Source organism: Pollachius pollachius (genome assembly GCF_949987615.1).
Source record: "Pollachius pollachius genome assembly, chromosome: 19".
NCBI classification, from domain to species: Eukaryota; Metazoa; Chordata; class Actinopteri; order Gadiformes; family Gadidae; genus Pollachius; species Pollachius pollachius.
Window position 1 is genome coordinate 11,071,163 of NC_136952.1, and position 21,145 is coordinate 11,092,307.

A 21,145-nucleotide genomic window follows, 5' to 3' on the forward strand; every position below is an offset into this window, starting at 1 on the left:
AGCGTCACCTTGGGGTCTGGCGGTGAGGTGCAAGTTCACAGTTATAAGGCAGTTGTAAAATGCTCTTATTGTTCATTTATTCACAGGATTCTTAATTTCAGTTGTTGAACATTGTAACAAGGGTAAATCAATTTACAAAGTATGTACATCTACTTTTCGTGTACCCGAATAGTTATTCTTGTGAAAACTATACAGAAGTCAAAGCATAGGAAAAGAGAAGCTGGAGATACATTTTACAGCCATACAATATAATACAATAAACATCATATTTCATCCACTAGATGAAGATACTATACTAGCTGCGGAGGAATATTTTGCATATTAGCATGGAAAATTCATGATCAATGGTGTTTCCCGATACAACATATTAAAACGAAATGTTTGGACAAATATTCGTTTTAAAGGTATTACAGATATTTAGAATAGGTGTTATGAAATTGTCCCATGTGAAAATGTTACAAAATTATTTAGAAAATTCATAAAAAGGTCTGTAACAGATAAACACATTTTGACAAGTTTTTCAACAGTACATATTATGAAAATGTTGCATGTGAAAATGTAACAATATTATTTCAAATATGAGGAGATATTTATACTGAGGTCTCTAAGACTTGTTTCATTGCACTTAAATTTCTGTTAAATCAGTAATATATATATATGGTCATATAACTTTTGTTGTTGAGAAATTGTCCTCAATTCTAACTAATGTAACTTTAATCATATTTCAGAATTTATATAAACAAATATATAATAAAAACAAAAGACTTTTTACCTAAGGAAAACTAGACATTTTAAAACATTTCAAGGCCCTATTTTAAGAGCATTATAACTCTTGGTCCAAGATACACTTAAGTGTAGAATCCATTTTTGGAGTGCACTTCCACACAAATACAGTACACCCTATGCTGTATTTATGATGGAATATTTCACAGGTTTAAACTGCAGGAGATCCTGCCTCGACATTCCCCTCTCAAGTGCTACACAACGATCACATGACCACCATGAAATTGGAACCAGAAAGCTGTGCCCTAATTGTGGCGGACATACTGGAAACATACACACAAGGTTCCCTTTAAACAGGTGGAGTAAAGCAACAAAGTCCAGCTGGCTGATTGAAGCCATACTTGGTTTCAATCTATTGAATGACGTAAGACAATGGATTTGCTATATGATCATTTTACCCGCATAGTGTCAAATGGTGTTGAGGTCGTATCTTACCAAACACATTTTTTTACATATTCAATTAAGACAAAGGATTATAATTTGATCCTTCTGGGTTAGATTTGATCATGCCAGCAGGAAAAAACCATTGTATAGCCCTTTTGCAGCTTTTATAGGAGTTGGAGTGGAAACATGGATTGATCTTATCATTGCGTTCAGTTGAAGAGGTGACATGGATCAGACTTGGATGATTTCATATTTCATATATCAAAATAAAAAACATTATGTTGAACAGTTCATTAATATGACATTGGAATTAGCTCACAAGGCCGATTCTCCTGATGTCTTGTTTTTAAAAAAGACAACAAATAGGACTGATGTCACATTTCAAACAACTGAACAATACTATCACTGAAAGACTTTGTCCATATTGCCCCGGTCTTAAGGAATGTTAAAACACCCACAAAAACACATAAACACAAACAAAGTGACAGAGCTATCATTTAGGTATCTTATGGGGATAGAATTACCTTAACTTCAACAATACTAACTTAAACAATGCACTTCATGTTTAGACTTTTCATTAAGATATGCCTAAACACTTGTATTAACATTGCTCAGTCCATACACAGCCTCTCCACTGCAATGTCAGTTATGTGGTTTATCTGTCACTGATAGTGTACATCTTCCACTATAACCGTTCACTTTGTTTCTTCTTCTCTATATTTTGTTCTTTCATTGTCCAAAATGTTGCTTGGTGGAAAACATGATTTAGGCAACACATAATTGACACACATTTAGATCTGTCTCTACTAGCTATGATATTATTAAAACTTCATTAGTAATAATTATTGACTTATTTTTTCCATTCAAGTCTGTAATTAAATGTAATTTCACTTAATATCTCCTCCCTTATGTCTCCACTCATGCCAGCATCATTATCGTCTCTTACCAGAGGATGACCATCAAAATTCTACCCTCAACTATCAAACTTGAAAGAATCGAAGAATCTCATTTCTTTTTAAAAAAGAACCAGGAGTTCCGATCAAGATGGCCGACTCTTCCCTCAACCAAACCTGGAAGGCATTAAAAACGGTTATCGAAATCAGGCAGGTCTCATTGTGAATGAGGTCAGAGGTCAGCTTCTCTGCATCATGCCCCCACTCTTCTCGGTCTCTTTAGGATCCTTCATCAATGAGGTGAATACCTGTGGGGAGAGCCAGACACAGACAGTCAGAGAGACAGAGACAGAGAGACAGAGAAAGGGAGAGAGAGACATGTTTCAACATTAGCATGAGTTTATGTCTTATTTATTTGTATTGAGAACCTTCTGATATGATGATGTATGTTTGCTTGAGAAAGAGAAATTCATTTTTTAATTAATAATATAATCTCAAACAAATCACACACAGGAGGCCATTTGTCTATGTGACAGGCAGAGCATAGGATTTTGACAAAAAAACAGCAAGCACAGAATGAGACACCAGAGGGCGCTGTGGGTACTGGGAATGAATCCATGTCCGTTTACTGAGGTTTACTCTCATCTAAACTCATGTTTAGATGGTAATAAACATTGGAAAGGCCAAGAGAGAGATCAAGAGAAAGGAAACTTCAAACTGCCACTGTGTTTTCTAAATAAACATTGTCTCATTCCTTATGATATGACGTCTACTCCTTGTGTCGCAACTGCTGGTTGAAATGAGATATGGCCCCTTAGGAATCAGCTTATGACTTCCTCAAGGCTTATTTTACCATCTCCTACCCACCATATGCTCCATATTTTAAATGCCGGCTGCATGTGTGTGTATACATTGTCCCATGTGACAATATGTACAAACAGTGGTGCTGTTTCAGAGCACCACTGTAGTTATGACAGTAGTCCTCTGTTTAGGTTATAGACAGACTGTATGTAAATATCGTCTCCCAAACTATGTGCTTCCTACCCTATAATCTAGGAATTGGACTCTGAAATCTGGGTCACTACAGCAGACGTGGTTGTAGGCGGCCCAGCATATCTCAGTGTTTGCTTAAGACTGCTTGAAGCTTGGAAGGTTAGGTTGCAGACCACTCCGCTAAATAAACATGACCTTTCCAGAAAGAAAACAACTCCAAAGGCTCTGGCCCTCGGTGGACTGGTTTGAGAGTTCTATTTTAGACTGAGCGGACACAGGAATTTACCTGGTTCCACTTCCTGTTGCCGCTCAGCATGGGCGTCGCTGCGATGCAGGAGAACAGCCTATCAGAGAGAAGGTCTTCATCAGGGAGGCGGGCCAGGAACTGAGCTGGAATGGAAGAGAATAACAGAAAAGGTCAGTATAGACCAAAGTAAAAAGTCAGAACTATCTATTCATTTAGCAGATACTTTTACCCAAAGCTTGTAACAGTGAATACCGATATATTAGGGATCAGTTAGGGTTGAGCTACTTGCGCAAGTATGCCTTCAGGCAGTCTGTAAGGATCAAACCCACATATTATTCCTGGTGATCCAACCCCCTGGCCACTATATCATCCAAAGAAAGTCATTCCCACAGGGGGCTAAGTGAAGAGCACGTTAGCAGCCAAGACCGCCAGAGAACGACTGGAGGAGAGGGGGGAAAAGTCTTGACCTATGTGGATGAAGTCCATCTGGAGCAGGATGTCCTGGTAGAGACGGAGGATGCCCAGGCCCACCCGGAACAGGAACTCCTCCCCGTCCCGGCAGAAGACGTCCCAGACCCGGCAAGCCACGTCTAGGGGGAAGGGCTTGGTGTACAGGGAGAAGATCCTGGGGGGGGGAGGCCCCGAAGGGAGACCAGATGGAGAGGGGAGAGTGGGGGATTTCATTAACAAAATATTCAATCACAGCGTTTTTCGCTTCGCTTTCTTCTGATCTAGCAGGCCTGGTGTGTCAACCAAATGCAGCTCTCCACAGGTTCTTGTCAGCTTTATGTTGTCATTCTAAAAATAAACACGTCGGTTCCCTTGTTTAACACTTTATATCACAGTTTAACACGAGCCGCGCTCGATGAATAAAGTTGGGTTGGGTCTATGATTGAATGGATGAAACGAGCAAGGGAAAGAGTTGGGGATGGGTGGAGAAGGTGGAGGCAGAAGTGATTGAGGACACAGCCATTTCTAATTGTGAAGGATCTAATGTAACCCTGTTGAAGAGCTTCGTAAAAGCTCAATCCGCATATAGCTGAAATCCACATAGATGCTTTAAAGAAAAACATCCTGAATCTATTCCAAATTATCGTACAGTTTCTCACGTTGCCGATTGCCTCACACAATCAAGCAGAACATAGAATAATAATTACGAGAACAGTGTACTTGTGCTTTCACTTTCTCTTTCCCTGCTCAAAGATTATTGAACGCTCACCAGTCGATGAGGTAGAGGTCAGGGGTCAGGTTCGAGGAGAGGAAATGGTTGAAAAGACGAGGCAGGTTCTCCTCAAAGAACACCTCGAACGCCCCAAAGTACTTCAGCATCTGCCGGAGGGATTCAAACACGAGAACAGAAGAAGAAGATGGAGGCAAATAAATGAGATGGAAAGAGGAGGGGAGGTGAAATGGGATTTGTGCGATTTTCCTTTTAGGGCAACTATTTTTTGTGTAATTTGTTGTGTCCATTATAATGTATGTGTATGTTAGTGTTCGTGCTTGTGTGTGCATGCTACTTGTGTGTGTGCCCACCAGCTCGTGATCCACCCTGAAGAAGGTCATCTGACACGGCTTGTTGATGAGGTTGGCGAAGGAGATGAACGCGTCAGCCTCTTCCATGTTCAGTATGAGCACAGCCGCTATGAAGGACATGCCCTGGACCTAGGGAGAGAGACAGAGAGAGAACACACATAGAGAACACAGAGAGCGACATAGAGGGAATACACACACACACAGACAAGACACAGAGAAACTCATAGAGAAGAGTAAGAGATAAAGAGAAGAAAAACAAAAGAAACAGGAAGAGAAAAGAGGAAGGGAGTAGAGGGTTATCACAGTAGAATGAACTGAAACACCTTAAATAAACTCGACTTATACAGTGTGTGTGTGGTGCGTGTGTTTGTGTGAGTGTGAGACTCACGTATCCGATGTCAGGCCTGTAACAGGTGTAGGCTCCCAGAATGCTGTGCAGCAGGTTGTGATAAGGACCATCCTGTGTCGGAGAGCGGAACAGCGTGACATTGAAGACAATTTACTCCAGTGGTTGAGTTGATCCACACAGGGCAAAGGTTACTAGTAAAACAACACACACACACACACACACACACACACACACACACACACACACACACACACACACACACACACACACACACACACACACACACACACACACACACACACACACACACACACACACACACCTACCTTCTGGAAGATGTAGAGCGAAGGGAAGGTTCTGGAGATGTCCAGCTTGATGAGCTCCAGGCTGGACTCTCGGTCCGCCAGCGACGCTCCGTCTAAACCCCAGAGACACGGACACGCTTTTATTGGACAAAACAACAACCAGGTCAACGCCTTCACTTTCAAAAAACAAGAACCAAGCCCTTTATTTTACAAAGTGAGAACTTTGGCCTGAGAGCATGTTCTCCAGACGTGGGTTGGAGAATCAAATCACAATAAGTGTTGAACCTAACAATGCACCCTTGTATCCGAGTGAAGCGGGTCTGTCTTCAAAGAGTCTCATTCATCTTCAGATTCTTTTGATTACAAATAGAGGCGGGCAGGTTGGAATACCGTCTGCGTCGCTCTCCGAAGGGCTCTCGTCGAAGGTCCTCCACTTCTCCATCGCCCTGGACAGGAAGATCTCATACAGCTCTGAGGAGGGGAGGAGGGGAAACACAAAGGATGTCGGAGGTGGGTTTATTATAGAGTTCAAATAGAGGAATTGGAGAAAGTGTATGTGTGTGTTTCCTGTGTGTGTGGGTTTGTGTCCTGTGTTTTCCTGTGTGTGTACCCGGGGTGATGTTGAGCTCGTTGCCGATGGCCAGGCTCCAGACTCGGCCCCTGACGTTTGGAGGGAGGCCCTGCCACCACAGGTCCCTGGCCCTGCGACTGGCCCTCCTGCAACACACACACACACAGTTACAAAATACACTCAACACACACACACACACACACACTGGGTACAAACACACTGAACAGCGGTTACAAAACACACTCAATGCACACACACTGCAGTTACAACACTCACTCAACAGATACATATTGCTGTTTTCATACACCTAATCATAGACATCGAAAATACTCATATACAAACAAACAAACACACACAGGGGTGGGCAAACACTTACACACATGCATAACACACCCAAGCATGAACAAATACAATAAAACCACACACACACACACACACACAGAGCGTGGTGCCTACATGGAGTCCCAGTGGGGCAGGATGTCGTTGTTCCAGACCACCATGGCGTTGGCGATGCTCTCCTCTTGCTTCAACCTCTCCCTCACCTGCTTCTGTCTCTTCTGGGCCTCCTTGAGCTCTGGACAGACACAACGCTCAGAGCGTTACACAGCTACCCCGTCTTCCTTTACTCCGTTACGTGTATCCAGGAGCCCGCTTTGGGCGTCTTTCCTCTCTTCTCATAATATAACATTGGCATTCTGTATGATGTATATCCTAGACCATCCTCATTTACTTTCGAGAGCTACTGCCATGTTGTCTTTAGATTTTGAACTTTTATAAGATAGGAAAAAAAATGGAATGAAGTATTTATTTCTCCACTAAGTGATTAAAACAGCCTCTGTACAAAGGGTACAGAGAGGAGATAAGGCACTGGAGGCGCTGGAGGCGGTGGCATCACGTCAGACATAAAGGCACTGGAGGGCACCTGAGGCGGTTACATCACGTCAGACCCATGACATCCAGGAGATCAGGTGACCCTCGGGGGGGGGGGGGGGGGGGGGGGGGGCTCTCCTTACCTCTCTTCTTGGCCTCGGCCACCATCTCGTTGTACTGCTGCCGGTGTCTCTGGGCCTCCTCCAGGGACTTGGCCGGCAGGTTCCTGCACAGGAAGGCCCAGTTTCCTCACATGTATATACAAAACAAGGCAACCGGGGATCCAGTATGGCGGCAGCGAGGTGTACTCACTATACAGCCACAGAGCCGCTGCCTAAGGGCCAACTGGCTTGAAGGGGCCGGTGGGTTTGTTTTGGCAATCGTATGCACATCCAGGCTTAACAGTGGGAGATATCCCAGGGCTCTTATTGAAAACCAACATGAAAGGTGATGGGGAAGTTTTGACAGTTGAACTCCTACACAGTGATGATATTGTTGATGGTATTGCTGCTTTTTCTGTGTTTTATTCTATTTTAGATGCTTTATTTTGTTTTAGCATTGATACTGGTTTGTTTTCTGGTTTTTAATGTATGTTTCATAGTTGGTGGGAGCCTATAGTATCATGAGTTTCAATGGCCATTCACAGCCTTGGATGAATAAAAGACGTTGACTTCTGCAGGGTCCAGCAATGATTAGGAAAAAAACTTTAAAGTCGTCCTTTCTCAATACAACTGATATTTCACCAATGTCAAATATTCTATATTTCATGCGACATATCTCGAAGTTATCATGAATTCATCGAATCATCTATGAGAAGGAAGGATATAAGTGTTGAAGAAGCAGAGAAAGAGCAGCAGTTTGAATGAAATGTGGGACACTATGCGATATGAGTAATCAACATGCAGATGTGAGTGATGCAGATGTGGGTGAACCCAGCACGGATCTTAACTCACGCGGGTCGGTCCTCCAGGATCAAGGCGGTGGTGGACAGAGGCTCAAACTCCAGGTTCTTCCTACTGCGCCCCATGGCATGCTGGGTAGGAGAGGAGCCTGCCGACGCCCTGCCTTGCCGCACTTCATATTCCTGCAACAACATCACACAGCTGAATCACCATAGTAACGCCATTAAACACTGCCAACACACACACGCAGAAAACACAGCGTGAGAATGATGGATTTAGAATAAGTGTGTGTGTGTGTATGTGTGTATGTGTGTGTGTGTGTGTGTGTGTGTGTGTGTGTGTGTGTGTGTGTGTGTGTGTGTGTGTGTGTGTGTGTGTATTTCAGCATGTGTTTGCCAGATTGGGTACGCATGCATGTCTTGGGGCTATGATTTGTTTATGTTTGAAGTTTTGTCTGTGAAGGTGTGTCTGTGTGAAGGGGGGAGTGTATGTGTCTGGGCAAAGGTGTGTGTGTGTGTGTGTGTGTGTGTGTGTGTGTGTGTGTGTGTGTGTTTTTTTATATTTGAGCATGTGTTTGCCAGATTAGGTATGCATGCATGTCTTGAGGCTATGATTTGCGCGTGTATGTGTGTGTGTGTGTGTATATGTGTGTGTGTGTGCATATGTGTGTCAAAGGAGTGATCATATGAGGTCCTTCAGGCAGTCACAAGGAACCAGAAGATCTAGAAGTGGAGTCACGGTGGACGGAGGGATGACTCTCAGTAAGACCCCACAGAGACAGCCTCCACGTGGCTTGGCTGTGTGAGTTGGGGATAGGTATGGGGGCGGTGATGGTAATGATGGTGGTGCTGCTGCTGCAATAGCCACAGTGATGTCAGCGCAAGACTTCCTAGTTGTTCAGAGTCATTTCAGAAAACCTCACCCACTATATACAATCAATGTTTCTATTTGGAAGAAATTCAAAGGGAGGTGCTTACCTAAACAGCTTCCGACACAAAGTATTTAGATCTGCTGTACATTAAATAGTAAAGTAATACCGTCCTTCGGAATTAAACATTGTAAAAATCCAAACTAAAAACCAAACAAACAAGGTTCCCAAACCATTATTTTGGATAGAGACTACATTTCCCATCAGCCTCTGTTGTTTTACAGTGGGGATGTTGTGGAGTACTTTCATTGCGACGAGGAGAGTGAGATGCATCGAAGTGGTTTGGGGAAGTACAGGGGGGGGAAGTGCGATGGTTTAGGCTGTGTGATGTAAACGTCGGTCCGGAATAACAGGATATTTGGTTTGCTCTCATAGTGGCCATGGAGGCTCAGTTGATCTGGGTCTGTAGTAGATCTGTTCCTCTATCAGATTCAAACTGGGTTTCGTTTCAGCATTTAGAATATTGGTTGAGAAACCAAATTTTGTATTTTACTGATCATCATTGACTTGTGACGATAGCACGGAACCATTTGAACATCAGGTATGAAACAGCTCTGAAAACCTCACTGGGATTTACAGCTTAAGCATGATGAATGAAGGATGAACAAAGGTGGGCTTAACAAACAGTGAAACCACAAAGAAATACAAAGAAATACAATTCAAAAGTCCAAAAGAGCTCATTGACGAGACAAGGCTTAGGTGACAGAACATCCAAGCGATGAGACGGACTGTGAAGAACGAAAGATCGGAGGAATGGGGAGGAATAGGGAGGAAGAATGGTGGTTGGTATGAGAAGGAGAGAAGGAAAGAGCCGTACCCCGGAGGTCAAGAGGTCAGGAGTGGACACAGAGGTCATGCCCCCTGGGTGGCTTTCCTGGAGGAACAAACGACAGATTGGAACTACAGATTTATATTTCAATACATTACATTGGTGTCCCAGCGAAACACAATCGGATTGTTCTTCCCCTTTCAATGATAATAGAAATAGAAAGCTGATGCAACAGATCAACACACGCAGAATAGTTAGTTAAACCTTGAGCTTAGAGGCTCTGCAGCTTGTAATATGAAACATAGAAACACACAAAAATACTTTGTATGGGTTTTAAGATTAACACATTATAATACAATAGAAACATTTGAACCCTCACCAAAAAGTCCCCTTTGTGAGACACAAACACAAACTGCCAATGTTAACATATGCGCAAGTAATCCTGGGAATAATTTCCAAAGAAATATTAATAAAGAAATAGAATAATTGTTTCCTTTCAGAAAGCACATATGTGGCTTCATCTCCATGGAAAGAAAGAACATAAGAAGAGAAGGGCAAAAGCACGGAAGAATGGAGAAACGAAGGAAAGAAAGGACGAAAGAAACAAAGAACGTAAGAACAACAACACTGTAGGCCTATAGTCAGAAACGTTGGCTTTGACTCTGGATCTCAGACCAGATTTCAATCTAGGATCCGGTCCAAGTCATTGACGAAATCTGTCTCTGGGTCAGAGAACAGCCAACAGGGCTCTGTGGGCTGGGATCCAGTTACCATCTGGACCAGAGTGTCTGAACAGATGCTGGAGCAGACAGGCCAAAGTTTGTGCTGCCAAAACCTGGCTGACGTGGTTGTAAATCCGTCTCACTCCCTTTCCCTCTCTTCTTCTTCCCCTCAGTCTTTCTCTCACTCCCTTTTCCTTTGTCTTCACCCCTCTCCCTTCCTCTTCTATCATCTCTCAATTCATCTCTCTCCTTCACTCTCCCTCCCTCTTCCTTTGTCCCTCCTCCTCACCTCTCTTCCCCTCTCCCTCCTTCTTGTATTATCTCTCCATTTTCCTCTCTCCTTCGATCTCCCTCCCACTCCTTCCTTTCTCGCTTTAGGTGAAGTCCTTAATACGAATCACTGTGTAATTCCGACACTATCAACCAGGAGGTCAAACTGGAACTACCTTCCGGAATGCCCTTTTATCGTCAAGGTGCTAAAAAACACTCCCTGCCCAAACATCACAAGTAGGATCCCATCCTCTCATTGTGCTCTGCACGTTTAATGATGCAGATTGAATCTGGTAGGCTGATTTCAACCCTCAGGGGGGATCACTCATACCCATCGCTCATACCCATAGGAAACACTGGATGACTTGGAACCGGTTATTATGATCATCATACATCGGATACTTGTGATGGCATATCTTTGGCACGGTACAAATCACAGTAGGCTGGCGTAGATCACGCATGCTGACTAAATCAGGCTTAAAAAGGTACAAAAATGTGTATTTAGAGGGTAATAGTTACCTTAAGTGTATATGAGGTGTATTGATCAATGATTTGCTACTCTGAGTGTATATGAGTTGTATTGATCATTAATTTGTTTCCCTGATTGTATATGAAGTGTATTGATCATTGATTTACTACCCTGAGTGTATATGAGGTGTATTGATCATTGATTTGTTGTGCAAACCTAATGGGAATTTGAGCTAGAAGCCTTCAACCCAAACAGTATAACTCTGGAGAGGAACTTCCCATGTTAAATATGAAAGTAAAAAGGTAAACATACGCAGAGAAGATTTTCCCTACAACATTACCAATGCCACTGAATCCTAAAGACAAAGGGAGAGTGCTGTAGCAACACAAAGCATGTCCAACAACTGCGCACACCTGACTGTTACAGTGTAACAGTAAGCGAGTTGAGCTGGAAGACAAGTTAATAATAGCATAGCTCTCCAACAATGAATAACTCTGTTATGTACCTAAAGCCTGTCCAATGGTAGCCAACCATGTCTCACAGGGATAAAGGTAGCATTGCCTAGCAGTCAGAGAGACCGAAGGAGATAGAGTTTAAACACGTGCTCTCTGTTCATCTCTTTGAAATGCTAAGAATTTGCAACAGTTTGCAAGCTAGTTAAACTAGGGGTATGCCAGTAATGTAAACACTGTGCTGGACGTAGGCTGAATGTTTGCCTAACATTCACTGAAGCAGTGATCTGATACTGAAATAGAAGCAGGAATATAACATATAACCAGGGATAATTCATTCAAGCGGTGAGGCCTGTGAGTACAGGCACGTATGTAAGCCTTGGTCCATTACCAAATTGTAATGTATCATTATAATAATCATCAGGGAATTTCACAGTGCATTGTTATGACAGATCATATCCCCATTCATTTAGTCATTACGCATCACCAACCACAATCACAGCTCGTTTTGTCACCATATGACAGCACTTCCACTATTTCACATTAAATGACAGTTCTTATGGCCAGGCACCAGGCAGAATTAATGCAAATCAGGGGGGGGGCTGTCATTTTGTGTGTCCCTCGCTGAGCATAATCCATTCATCCTCTGATCCACAAACTCAAAGGCGTCATCACTTTAGTATGTGAACAACTCCTCTCTTCAACCACAAGACTCTCTAAGAGCCCCCCCACCCCCACGTTCAAGAATCTTGTGTGGGGGGCCGGAGAACCTGAGCCGGAGCTGTTTGGGGTTGCGGGTGTGAAACCTAAGTGTGAAGGTCAGGTGACGGCGGAGCTCCGAGACGACATACCTGCTGGATGGTCCGGGCGTTCTTGGTGGGGCTCTCCTTGAGGGGGACTTTACCAAACAGCTTCCAGCCCGGGGCACTCTGGCTCGAGGGCCGCTGCTTCCTGGAGAAGAGGCCCCTGGGGGCCAGACATGGAAACAAACAATTTTGAATTGGAAAGACATGGTGGGTTTCTATAAGAGACCGTCTTCTGTTGTCTTTGATACATCCCCTAGTTTTGTCCCGTGCCAGTATTCATGTGACTAATGTGACTTGGAATTTCGTCTCACTACAGAAGTGAAATATGCTTTTTAATGACTTTCCATCGTCTTTAACAGGATTAGCTTGTGGTTTATTATTAGTTGGTGAGGAAGAAACGTGACACGATGACAAATCAGTCTGCACAAACTATGTTAACGTGTGCGTGTGTGCTTCCATCAGCATTATAAAGTGATGAGTGGGTTTATTGGGTAATGAAGGAAGTCTGCATGTGAGTCATGTCTTTGTGATCCAAAGGACCAATGAGGACCAATATACTGCAAGTTGGCAGGAAGTTTGTGAGTCTGTCTGTCTGCACACATTTGCCTTGTGTGTGCATGCATGTCTTTCTGCATGCATAAGTGTGTGTGTGTGTCTGATATGCATGTGTGTGCGAGTGCATGTGTACATGCATATACGTGTATGTCTGGGTGAACGTTATCTATGCAGGTGATCGTGTGTGGTGAATACGTGTGTGCGTGTGCATATGATTGTGCGTCTGCGTATGCATGTGTGTGTGCATGTTCATGCTTATGTGTATGTGTGTATCTGTGTATCTGCATACGTGCATGCATGGGTATCTGCATACGTGTGTGTGTGTGTGTGTGTGTGTGTGTGTGTGTGTGTGTGTGCATGTTCATGCTTATGTGTATGTGTGTACCTGCATACGTGCATGCGTGCATGTGTGGGTATCTGCATACGTGTGTGTGTGTGTGTGTGTGTGTGTGTGTGTGTGTGTGTGTGTCTGTGCGTGCGCATGTGTGTGTTCTCCATCGCCACGGTTACTGTAACAGGGTAGGGTTTCTGGTTTAACCCAGGGCTTTGTGTTCTGCTGCGCGGGCCCGGTGCGCTAAATGTTGAATGAGGGCCAGACTTCAGCCTTGCACCCCAGACTGCTGCCCAGCCAGGCTGGTGTTACCCCCCCCCACCTCTCAGATACCTAGACCCAGCCTGAAGGACTACAGAGAACCCTTCCTCACCGCTCACCCACCCACCCACACGCACACACACACACACACACACACACACACACACACACACACCCCAGGCCGCTGCAATGAGGAGGCTGCAGGAAGCTAGCTCATGATGGTAAGCAGCAGGGCAAGTGTTTGAAGGTACACCGGCTCTCGGTGGATGATCAATCCAAACGCTGCGATTTTACACCCAATGAGCCAAATCCAATCCAAGCAACCCCGGTCGAAGTGTTTCTGTATAATTACTGTGTCACAGCTCCATGATTTGAAGCAGCTCAATGAAAAGTGCTCCACTGTTTATCTATTGTTGCCATCAGTTTCTCATTCACTCTGTTCTTCCAGTAAATCTTGCTCAGTGTTATCATTTACTCTCTCTCTCTCCCTGTGTGTGTGTGTGTGTGTGTGTGTGTGTGTGTGTGTGTGTGTGTGTGTGTGTGTGTGTGTGTGTGTGTGTGTGTGTGTGTGCGCCTGCCTGCCTGCACCAACAATAGTCTTCTCTGTATTCACAATGTTTCCACAGTGAGTACAGACCGTCACATTAATCCATGCCGCGTAATCTTGGAATGAATCACATCCTCATAGGCATTTCCCAGTTATGATATTGTGTGTCCTTGTCAGATCATCTGCCTGTCAGGCAGTAATTGGAATACTCTCTCTGTGTGTGTGTCAACATTCTTGTGTTACTTTCTTTACAGTATGTTTTTCCATCTTGCCTTGGTTTAAGGGCTTAGCATGGGCATATTTTGGGCTAAGGATGGCAGAGAAATGTCTCAGTACTGACATCATTGGACGGTGGATCTGACCTTAGCCCTACTTCTGATTGATAAAAAGAAGTAAACAAACCATCAACTTCAGGATGTACCATGTGTCCCGTACCCTAAATAAATAATATAAGACATATTTGCAAGCCCTTGGCAAAGTGGAATCGCAATTGGATGTGAACTCTTTACCGTGCTTGTGTTCGAAATATAAGCAAAATGACAAACCACGGAACCTATCCCACCTTATCAGGTGAAGTCGTCAACGGAAACTCCCTCGTCACTTTGACCACACTCCGCAAAAAAAAACAGTTTTTACCTGCCAAAGTAGTCGGCCAGCCCGGGCCTCCTGGACTGGAGGGTGGCGTCCGCGTTCGTCTCCCCCGCCCCGGGCTGCTCACTCTTGGCCAGCTCCCCCGGGGCGCTTTGTCTCCGGCTGGAGGCGTACGTGTTCCGGGGCCCCAGGGTGACGCCGGGCCCCGGATGCTCATTCTCCTCCGATTCGTAGTCGAAGGTGTCTTCAGGCTCAGCCTCGTCGGCGTCTGCCTCCGGTCCGGACCCGGGGCTGATGGGGGCAGACTCGCAGCTCGCACTGCAGGAGAGGAAGCCCGGGGCTGGGGAGCCGCAGTAGGAAATTCGCAGGCCCGAGGCGGCCTCCAATGCCTCTGCTTCGACGAGGTCCTCCTTCTCTTCCTTGGACTGTTGTGGGCTAGGGGTACCCAGGGGCACAGCGGCCCCTGAAGGCCCTGAGGGAGTGTCTTGGATGGAGCTAGGCGGCAGTGTCCTTACAGTAGAGGCCAGAGAGGTTCCAGAAAAGTTATCCTGTGAGTTCGTCTGAGAGGGGAGAGGGCTCTCAACTACAATCACCGTGGGAAATAAGGAGGTAGACTTCTCTCCCGAATGAAAACCTAGGTTCGAATCCCCATCGACTAACCCCATATCCAATTCACCGTTTGGGAGCTCAGCATCCGCCTCCGCAACAACTTCACCTCCGTCCCCCGTTAGACTAAGGTCTGCAGGTTGGCAGCTTCCGTTTGACAACGAATCCTGCTCCATGTGGGACCCTTCGCCATGGCTCGTGCTTATGCAACACTTGAACTCTAACTCCTTGGCGTTTGCAGGCATACCTTGAAAGTTCAATACATTCCGATTCTCCGTGCAGGAATCTCCGTCTGTCTTATCGGCCAGATTAGTTTGAGTCTCCCTAACGTCTTCATGGGACGAATGGGAGGAATTGTGAATTGTGTGAGGCGTTTTACCCGGGCTATCGGCGTGTCTGCTTGTGTCAGCAGCAGCAGCATCAGAACAGGAGGCTGTGTGCCCATCCATACACGTGCCCGCCATCACCCCGGGGTGGGAGAGGGGTGCGATGCAGCTCCCTTGCCCACGGCAATCGCTCAAGACTACCTCAGAGCCGGTCTTACGGTTATAAGTGCATGCGGGGGACATTTCTGCCCCTGTGGCTAAATCCAGCATTGTTGCCCCGGTGCAAACACATTGAATTACAGCATTGCATCCAGACGTGCACGCCCCGTGCTGTACATCCACGGGGTCACCAGAAAGGGTCAACCCGTGAGGATTCCGGTCCCCGGTTCGATTCTGGGAGATCACGTCTGCTAAGCGGTGGTTGTCACAGTAATGACCGGAGAGCACAGCAGACGGCTCGTTGTTACCTGTAGACGGCCGGAAGCTGCAGCACGATCCCTCTTTGTCGTTTGTACTCTCTGGTTGAGAAGAGCCGTCCCCGGTCGTGTCCATGTCAGTTCCCCCCCAAGATCTCACATGCTTTTACATCCGATCACAGGAGACCCGACGCGAAACGCCGCCCCGGCTCGAGCCACATCCGAAGGCTCCGCGTCATCTTGGAAAACTATCGTTCTACGAAAGCACCACGGGATCACTCAGTGACACAATACGTCGCAGTCCGTTTTTCATTCACAAATTTGCTGAACCAGAAACCGAAACGTTATCTCGGTCTCGGTGTAATATTATCATTCTTGACAGGCGTTCTTTCCTCTGTCAGTGGAGAGTGGCCATTTTGACATTCCAGTGACGTAGCCGGGAAAGCGGGGATAGCCTGCAGGAGGGTGTTAGCGAGTCTGAGACCAAGCGCCCTCTGCTGGCGTCATGGCTGCAACTGCGGGCTGCGGGTTCTTCCATGGTCATTGGAAGACCGAAGCTTCCAATCGTACAGTGGGCGGTGCCTAGCTCCGTCACTAACCAATCGTTGAGCTGAAATGACGATGAACAGTAGCTCTGATTAGTTGGGAAGCGAGTGAGGAGCCGGCCGTAACGCCCACTGTACGTTCGGACCCTTGGATCTGATCAACTGCTTTCAGGAAGGCAAGGATTTAAAAAAAAGTAAAGTAGGCTGTAGCGGTGAGATTTGAACGCATCGATGCGACTCATCGTTTGAGCCTTAACCAAAGAGTCGAGTCAATCTGTTATTAATGAGTTTTTGGGGCTGACAATTTATAAAAAGTATCTGTTATTTTTATTTGAACTTTTAGGTAGGAATTCAACTCCCCCACTTCGCGTATAGGGCAGGCTGTGCAGGACTCCCTTCAGCACCTCGGACAGCGCGCACAAGTGCAACACATCCGCTAAAGAGAAAATACCCTTAATGCTTTTTTTAAGTTCTACATTGAATTATGAGACTGAAACCTATAATTCAAACCAAACGCAGGGTGTGCAGTTGACGGTGTAACAGGTTGTGCGTCGCTATGCTTCGAAATATGAGCGCGAGGCGCTGGGCGCGCAGAGCGCTGCCAATCCTCCACAGACACGAGACCACTGACACGTCGCGGCTGCTCGGACGCGTTCAACTGATCCGCCGGCCTCTAAGAACTGGATACAGACCGCTGGCTTTGGTTATTATAGAGTTTCGTTTGGCTTGGAAGTTACAAGGACACGTGCACTTCCACTAAGACTTAACTTAGTGAATGCACGCTATTGGGAGACGGTCAATGGAGAGTTTTCACAACGACAGCCAAGACCACCATCAGCACCAGCACCATCACCAAGTCGTCACCACAGAAACCGACCCCGAGGCAGACCAGGACGGAGCGGCGGGCGGCGGGGGGGTCGGCAGCGTCCGCGCGCTCACCGGCTGCGTCCTGTTCGTCCTGATCGTGTCCACGCTGCTGGGCAACACGCTGGTGTGCGCCGCCGTCATCAAGTTCCGTCACCTCCGCTCCAAAGTCACCAACTTCTTCGTGATCTCCCTGGCCGTGTCGGACCTGTTCGTGGCCGTGCTGGTGATGCCCTGGAAGGCGGTCTCCGAGGTGGCCGGCTGCTGGACCTTCGGCCGCTTCTGCGACACCTGGATAGCCTTTGACATCATGTGCTCCACGGCGTCCATCCTCAACCTGTGCATCATCAGCATGGACCGCTACTGGGCCATCTCCAGCCCGTTCCGCTACGAGCGCAAAATGACCCAGAGGTTCGCCTTCGTGATGATCGGCGTGGCGTGGACCCTCTCCGTGCTCATCTCCTTCATCCCCGTGCAGCTCAACTGGCACAAGGCGGCGGTGGACAACGAGACCGCGGAGGACAACAACGCGGAGGACTGCAACGCGAGCCTTAACCGCACTTACGCCATCTCCTCCTCGTTGATTAGCTTCTACATCCCGGTGGTGATCATGGTGGGGACCTACACGCGCATTTTCCGGATCGCCCAAACCCAGATTCGGAGGATATCGTCGTTGGAGAGAGCGGCGGGCCACAGCGCGCAAAACAACAACAACCACGTGGAGAGTTCCCTCAAGACGTCGTTCAAGAAGGAGACCAAAGTTTTGAAGACCCTCTCCATTATCATGGGCGTGTTTGTGTTCTGCTGGCTGCCCTTTTTCGTGCTCAACTGCGTGGTGCCCTTCTGCGACCTCAACACCCTGGGCGACCCGCTGTGCGTCAGCGACACCACCTTCAACATCTTCGTGTGGTTTGGCTGGGCCAACTCCTCGCTCAACCCCGTTATCTACGCGTTCAACGCCGACTTCAGGAAGGCCTTCTCCACCATCCTGGGCTGCAACAAATACTGCTCGAGCTCCACGGTGGAGGCGGTGGATTTCAGCAACGAGCTGGTGTCCTATCACCACGACACCACCCTCCAGAAGGAGGCCACCCTGCCCGGCGGCGGTGGCGGTGGAGGAGGCGGCGGCGCGCAGAGGCTCCCGTGCATCGGCGCGCATGACGCGGAGGACCTGGAGGAGTGCTTCGATAAGGTGTCCGTGGTGTCGGACCCCTCACGGAACCGGGGACGTATGCTGCTGCCGGCCATCCTGCAGTTTGAGTGCGAAGCGGAGATTTCGTTGCACCTGATGCCGTTCAATTCCTCTGGACACGTGGAGTGCTATGCCCTCCCGGGTCAAACCCAGGACTAGTCCCGCAGGACGCCAGGATCCACCAGTCTCGGGTCTAATCGAGGACTTTAGTGGCCGGCTGCACTTGACTCTTTAATGCGGGGTTTTATTGGGAGCGCGAGGGAGATCCTGTAGATTGATGAGGGTGAGATACATTTTGAGTTTTTTTATTATAATGTTCGAGTTTAACAGCAAAACATAAAATGGAAAACTTTTTTTTTGTTAATATCATAATAATGATAATAACAATCATTAATATTATTATTAGGTAATTTCTTGGAACTTTTACACTAGTTAATTAGGCCTACAACTAAATCTGACTTGTTGAATCATCGAATTTCATAGCAATATTCGTGCACAGTCAACAGAACGAAAATTCATATTTTTTCAACTATTCCACCAACACGAATTCCACCACAGGGTCATATAGGTGAATCAATTCTTTCTATTCTCTTGGGAAGGTCTTCGTGGTGTGCGCTTCCCTTCGTGAATAGTTCTTGTCAGCAATGGACGATGTCAAACATGCAAATATTTCTCCACCAAATGTAGGACGTAGTGGAAAGCAAAGAAAGCTTTAAAAATTGCGTAGAGCTCCAGTTTATAAAAACGCAAGGACAGTGATAGCACTTCGGTTCAGCCTATTGCATTAAGTTAGGTAATATTAAGCAGGGACACATGCCTCGCATACTGATTGCCGGAGAAGGCGAGACACACAGACAAGAGAAGAGACATTGACATGGATCTGACATGTTTGCAATTACATTTTTGGTAAAAAAAAAAAAGTACTCAAAAGTGATTTGTCAATCCTTAACATTTAATAAATACATAACTTTAATATTAAGACGATTGTTGAATGCTATATAAATGATGTATTTATTTTGTACATTAGTCTGGGCTAATGTCAAAAAATAATTATCTTTGATATATTTCTTCTGTGGCTTGAGCAGTTGCCAGTGTTGAAGCTCTGCTGTACAGGAGTCTGCAGCCACACACAGTGTCTGTGCGTGTGTGTGAGCATGTGTGTTTGAACGAGTGTGTGTGAGCAGAGCGTGTGAGCGCGTGTGTTTGAGCAAGTGTGTGTGAGCGTATGTGTGAGAGCGTGTGTGTGCGAGCGAGTGTGTGCGAGTGAGTGTGTGCGAGCGAGTGTGTGTGTGAGCGAGTGTGTGCGTGCGCGACTGCGTGTGAGCAAGTGAGTGTGTCAGCCACATGAAATGGCCCCACTGCCACCGGCGTCGACTCCCCCTACCCACTCCGGCCCAGGGCCCGGTTCATTGACCAGGGTCCAGGTGGTGGGGGTCGCCCCTGAGAGCAGAGGCACCGTTTGAAATGCAACCGGTTGCCAGACAACCGGCCCACCGAGACAGGCTCAGGACCCGCCCCACAATGCCGGAGATATTGGTGCTGAAGCAAAGGAGAAGACACTATGAAAGAAAGAAAGGAAAGGGAACAGAAACGGTTAATCTGGCCTCTGGATACAGACTCACCGCTTGGATTTAACAGAGCAGGAGGTGATAGCCCTTATCTCTCATAGCGCTTACGGCACACTTTAGCATGCACATCAAGGTTGAAGGACTGACACCATCCCTAATGAAGCCATCTGCCGCCCCTCGGCCACACATAATTCAGCTCCTTCTTCTTGAAGTTGAGCACTTTGTCCAATGCCAGCTGTGTCAGAACGCACCGGCTGATGAAGTAAAAAGTGTTGCGTCATTGTCAACGGGTTCATTCACGCAGCCACCCCACAAGCAGGCAAGATTTGCTTGACTTCTGCTGAATTGATCGACTGAGGACCCGAAGGCGTTTGGCCTTGCTGAAGGACATTGGCAAGGGAGACAATTTGTATTACACGATTGGATTGGTATCACCAAAAACGTTTCATGTCTAAATAGTCATTTCCTTTCTTTTCACAGAACAAAGGATTAGCTAAGCGATCATAAATCATGAATACGGAAAGACTTTTACACACACACATAAACAAGTGTGTGTGTGTGTGTGTGTGTGTGTGTGTGTGTGTGTGTGTGTGTGTGTGTGTGTGTGTGTTCACATCGGAGGCAAGCAAACAAACACAGCTCTTCACTCACTAAACATGAATCCATAATACTGTGAAAGTCACACATGCGCACTTGCAGTACATCAGGCATGGCCAAGCAGCTGTGAGACCTGCTCTTTTTTACTTGCTTTGATACCGACCCAGGTTACCAGGCAGTGCTGGAGCAGACAATAGGCTGCAGTCATACATACTGGCTGTTAAGAGGCCAGCTGAGCATATCAGTAGCCTCCGCCTGTTGTTTGAACACTGAGGAAGGTTTCCTGGCGGCAGTACGGCATGGAGGTCAGAAATAAGCCATAGAAAGACAGAGTTGCGTCAATAGAGATAGGTAGACGTGGCTCGTGTAGCTTCAGATATTGACACACACACACGCACACACATACACCTTTCTGTATTCATGATAATTATTGAATTATTGATAGTATTTGTGTTGCTTCAGCTACTAGTCTTCAAGACCGAGCCGACGGCTCTGAATCC

At 46.4% G+C, this 21,145-nt stretch overlaps 2 protein-coding genes across 3 annotated transcripts; one reads left to right on the forward strand and one right to left on the reverse strand.

Annotated features, from left to right (window-relative positions):
- Positions 1–79: 79 nt before the first annotated feature.
- Positions 80–16,283, reverse strand: LOC307090551 (TBC1 domain family member 12-like). 2 transcript variants are annotated; one of them, XM_079757262.1, is made up of 15 exons: positions 14,577–16,283; positions 12,292–12,406; positions 9,576–9,632; positions 7,882–8,012; positions 7,072–7,154; positions 6,515–6,632; positions 6,098–6,204; positions 5,878–5,958; positions 5,509–5,600; positions 5,222–5,293; positions 4,834–4,962; positions 4,520–4,629; positions 3,768–3,925; positions 3,340–3,443; positions 80–2,368 (listed from the first exon to the last, which is right to left on the reverse strand). In XM_079757262.1, exons 1-15 carry the CDS (start codon positions 16,013–16,015, stop codon positions 2,300–2,302), a joined length of 2,865 nt encoding a protein of 954 aa, XP_079613388.1. In that variant the 5' UTR covers positions 16,016–16,283; the 3' UTR covers positions 80–2,299. The 2 variants fall into 2 exon arrangements, with proteins under 2 accessions (XP_079613388.1, XP_079613389.1); XM_079757263.1 differs by lacking the exon at positions 9,576–9,632.
- Positions 16,284–17,334: 1,051 nt separating this feature from the next.
- drd6b (dopamine receptor D6b) lies at positions 17,335–18,639 on the forward strand (the record flags this gene model as incomplete). The annotated part of the gene is made up of 1 exon (XM_079756829.1): positions 17,335–18,639. The coding sequence occupies exon 1, from the start codon at positions 17,518–17,520 to the stop codon at positions 18,637–18,639; it is 1,122 nt and encodes a 373-aa protein (XP_079612955.1). The 5' UTR covers positions 17,335–17,517.
- Positions 18,640–21,145: the final 2,506 nt, after the last annotated feature.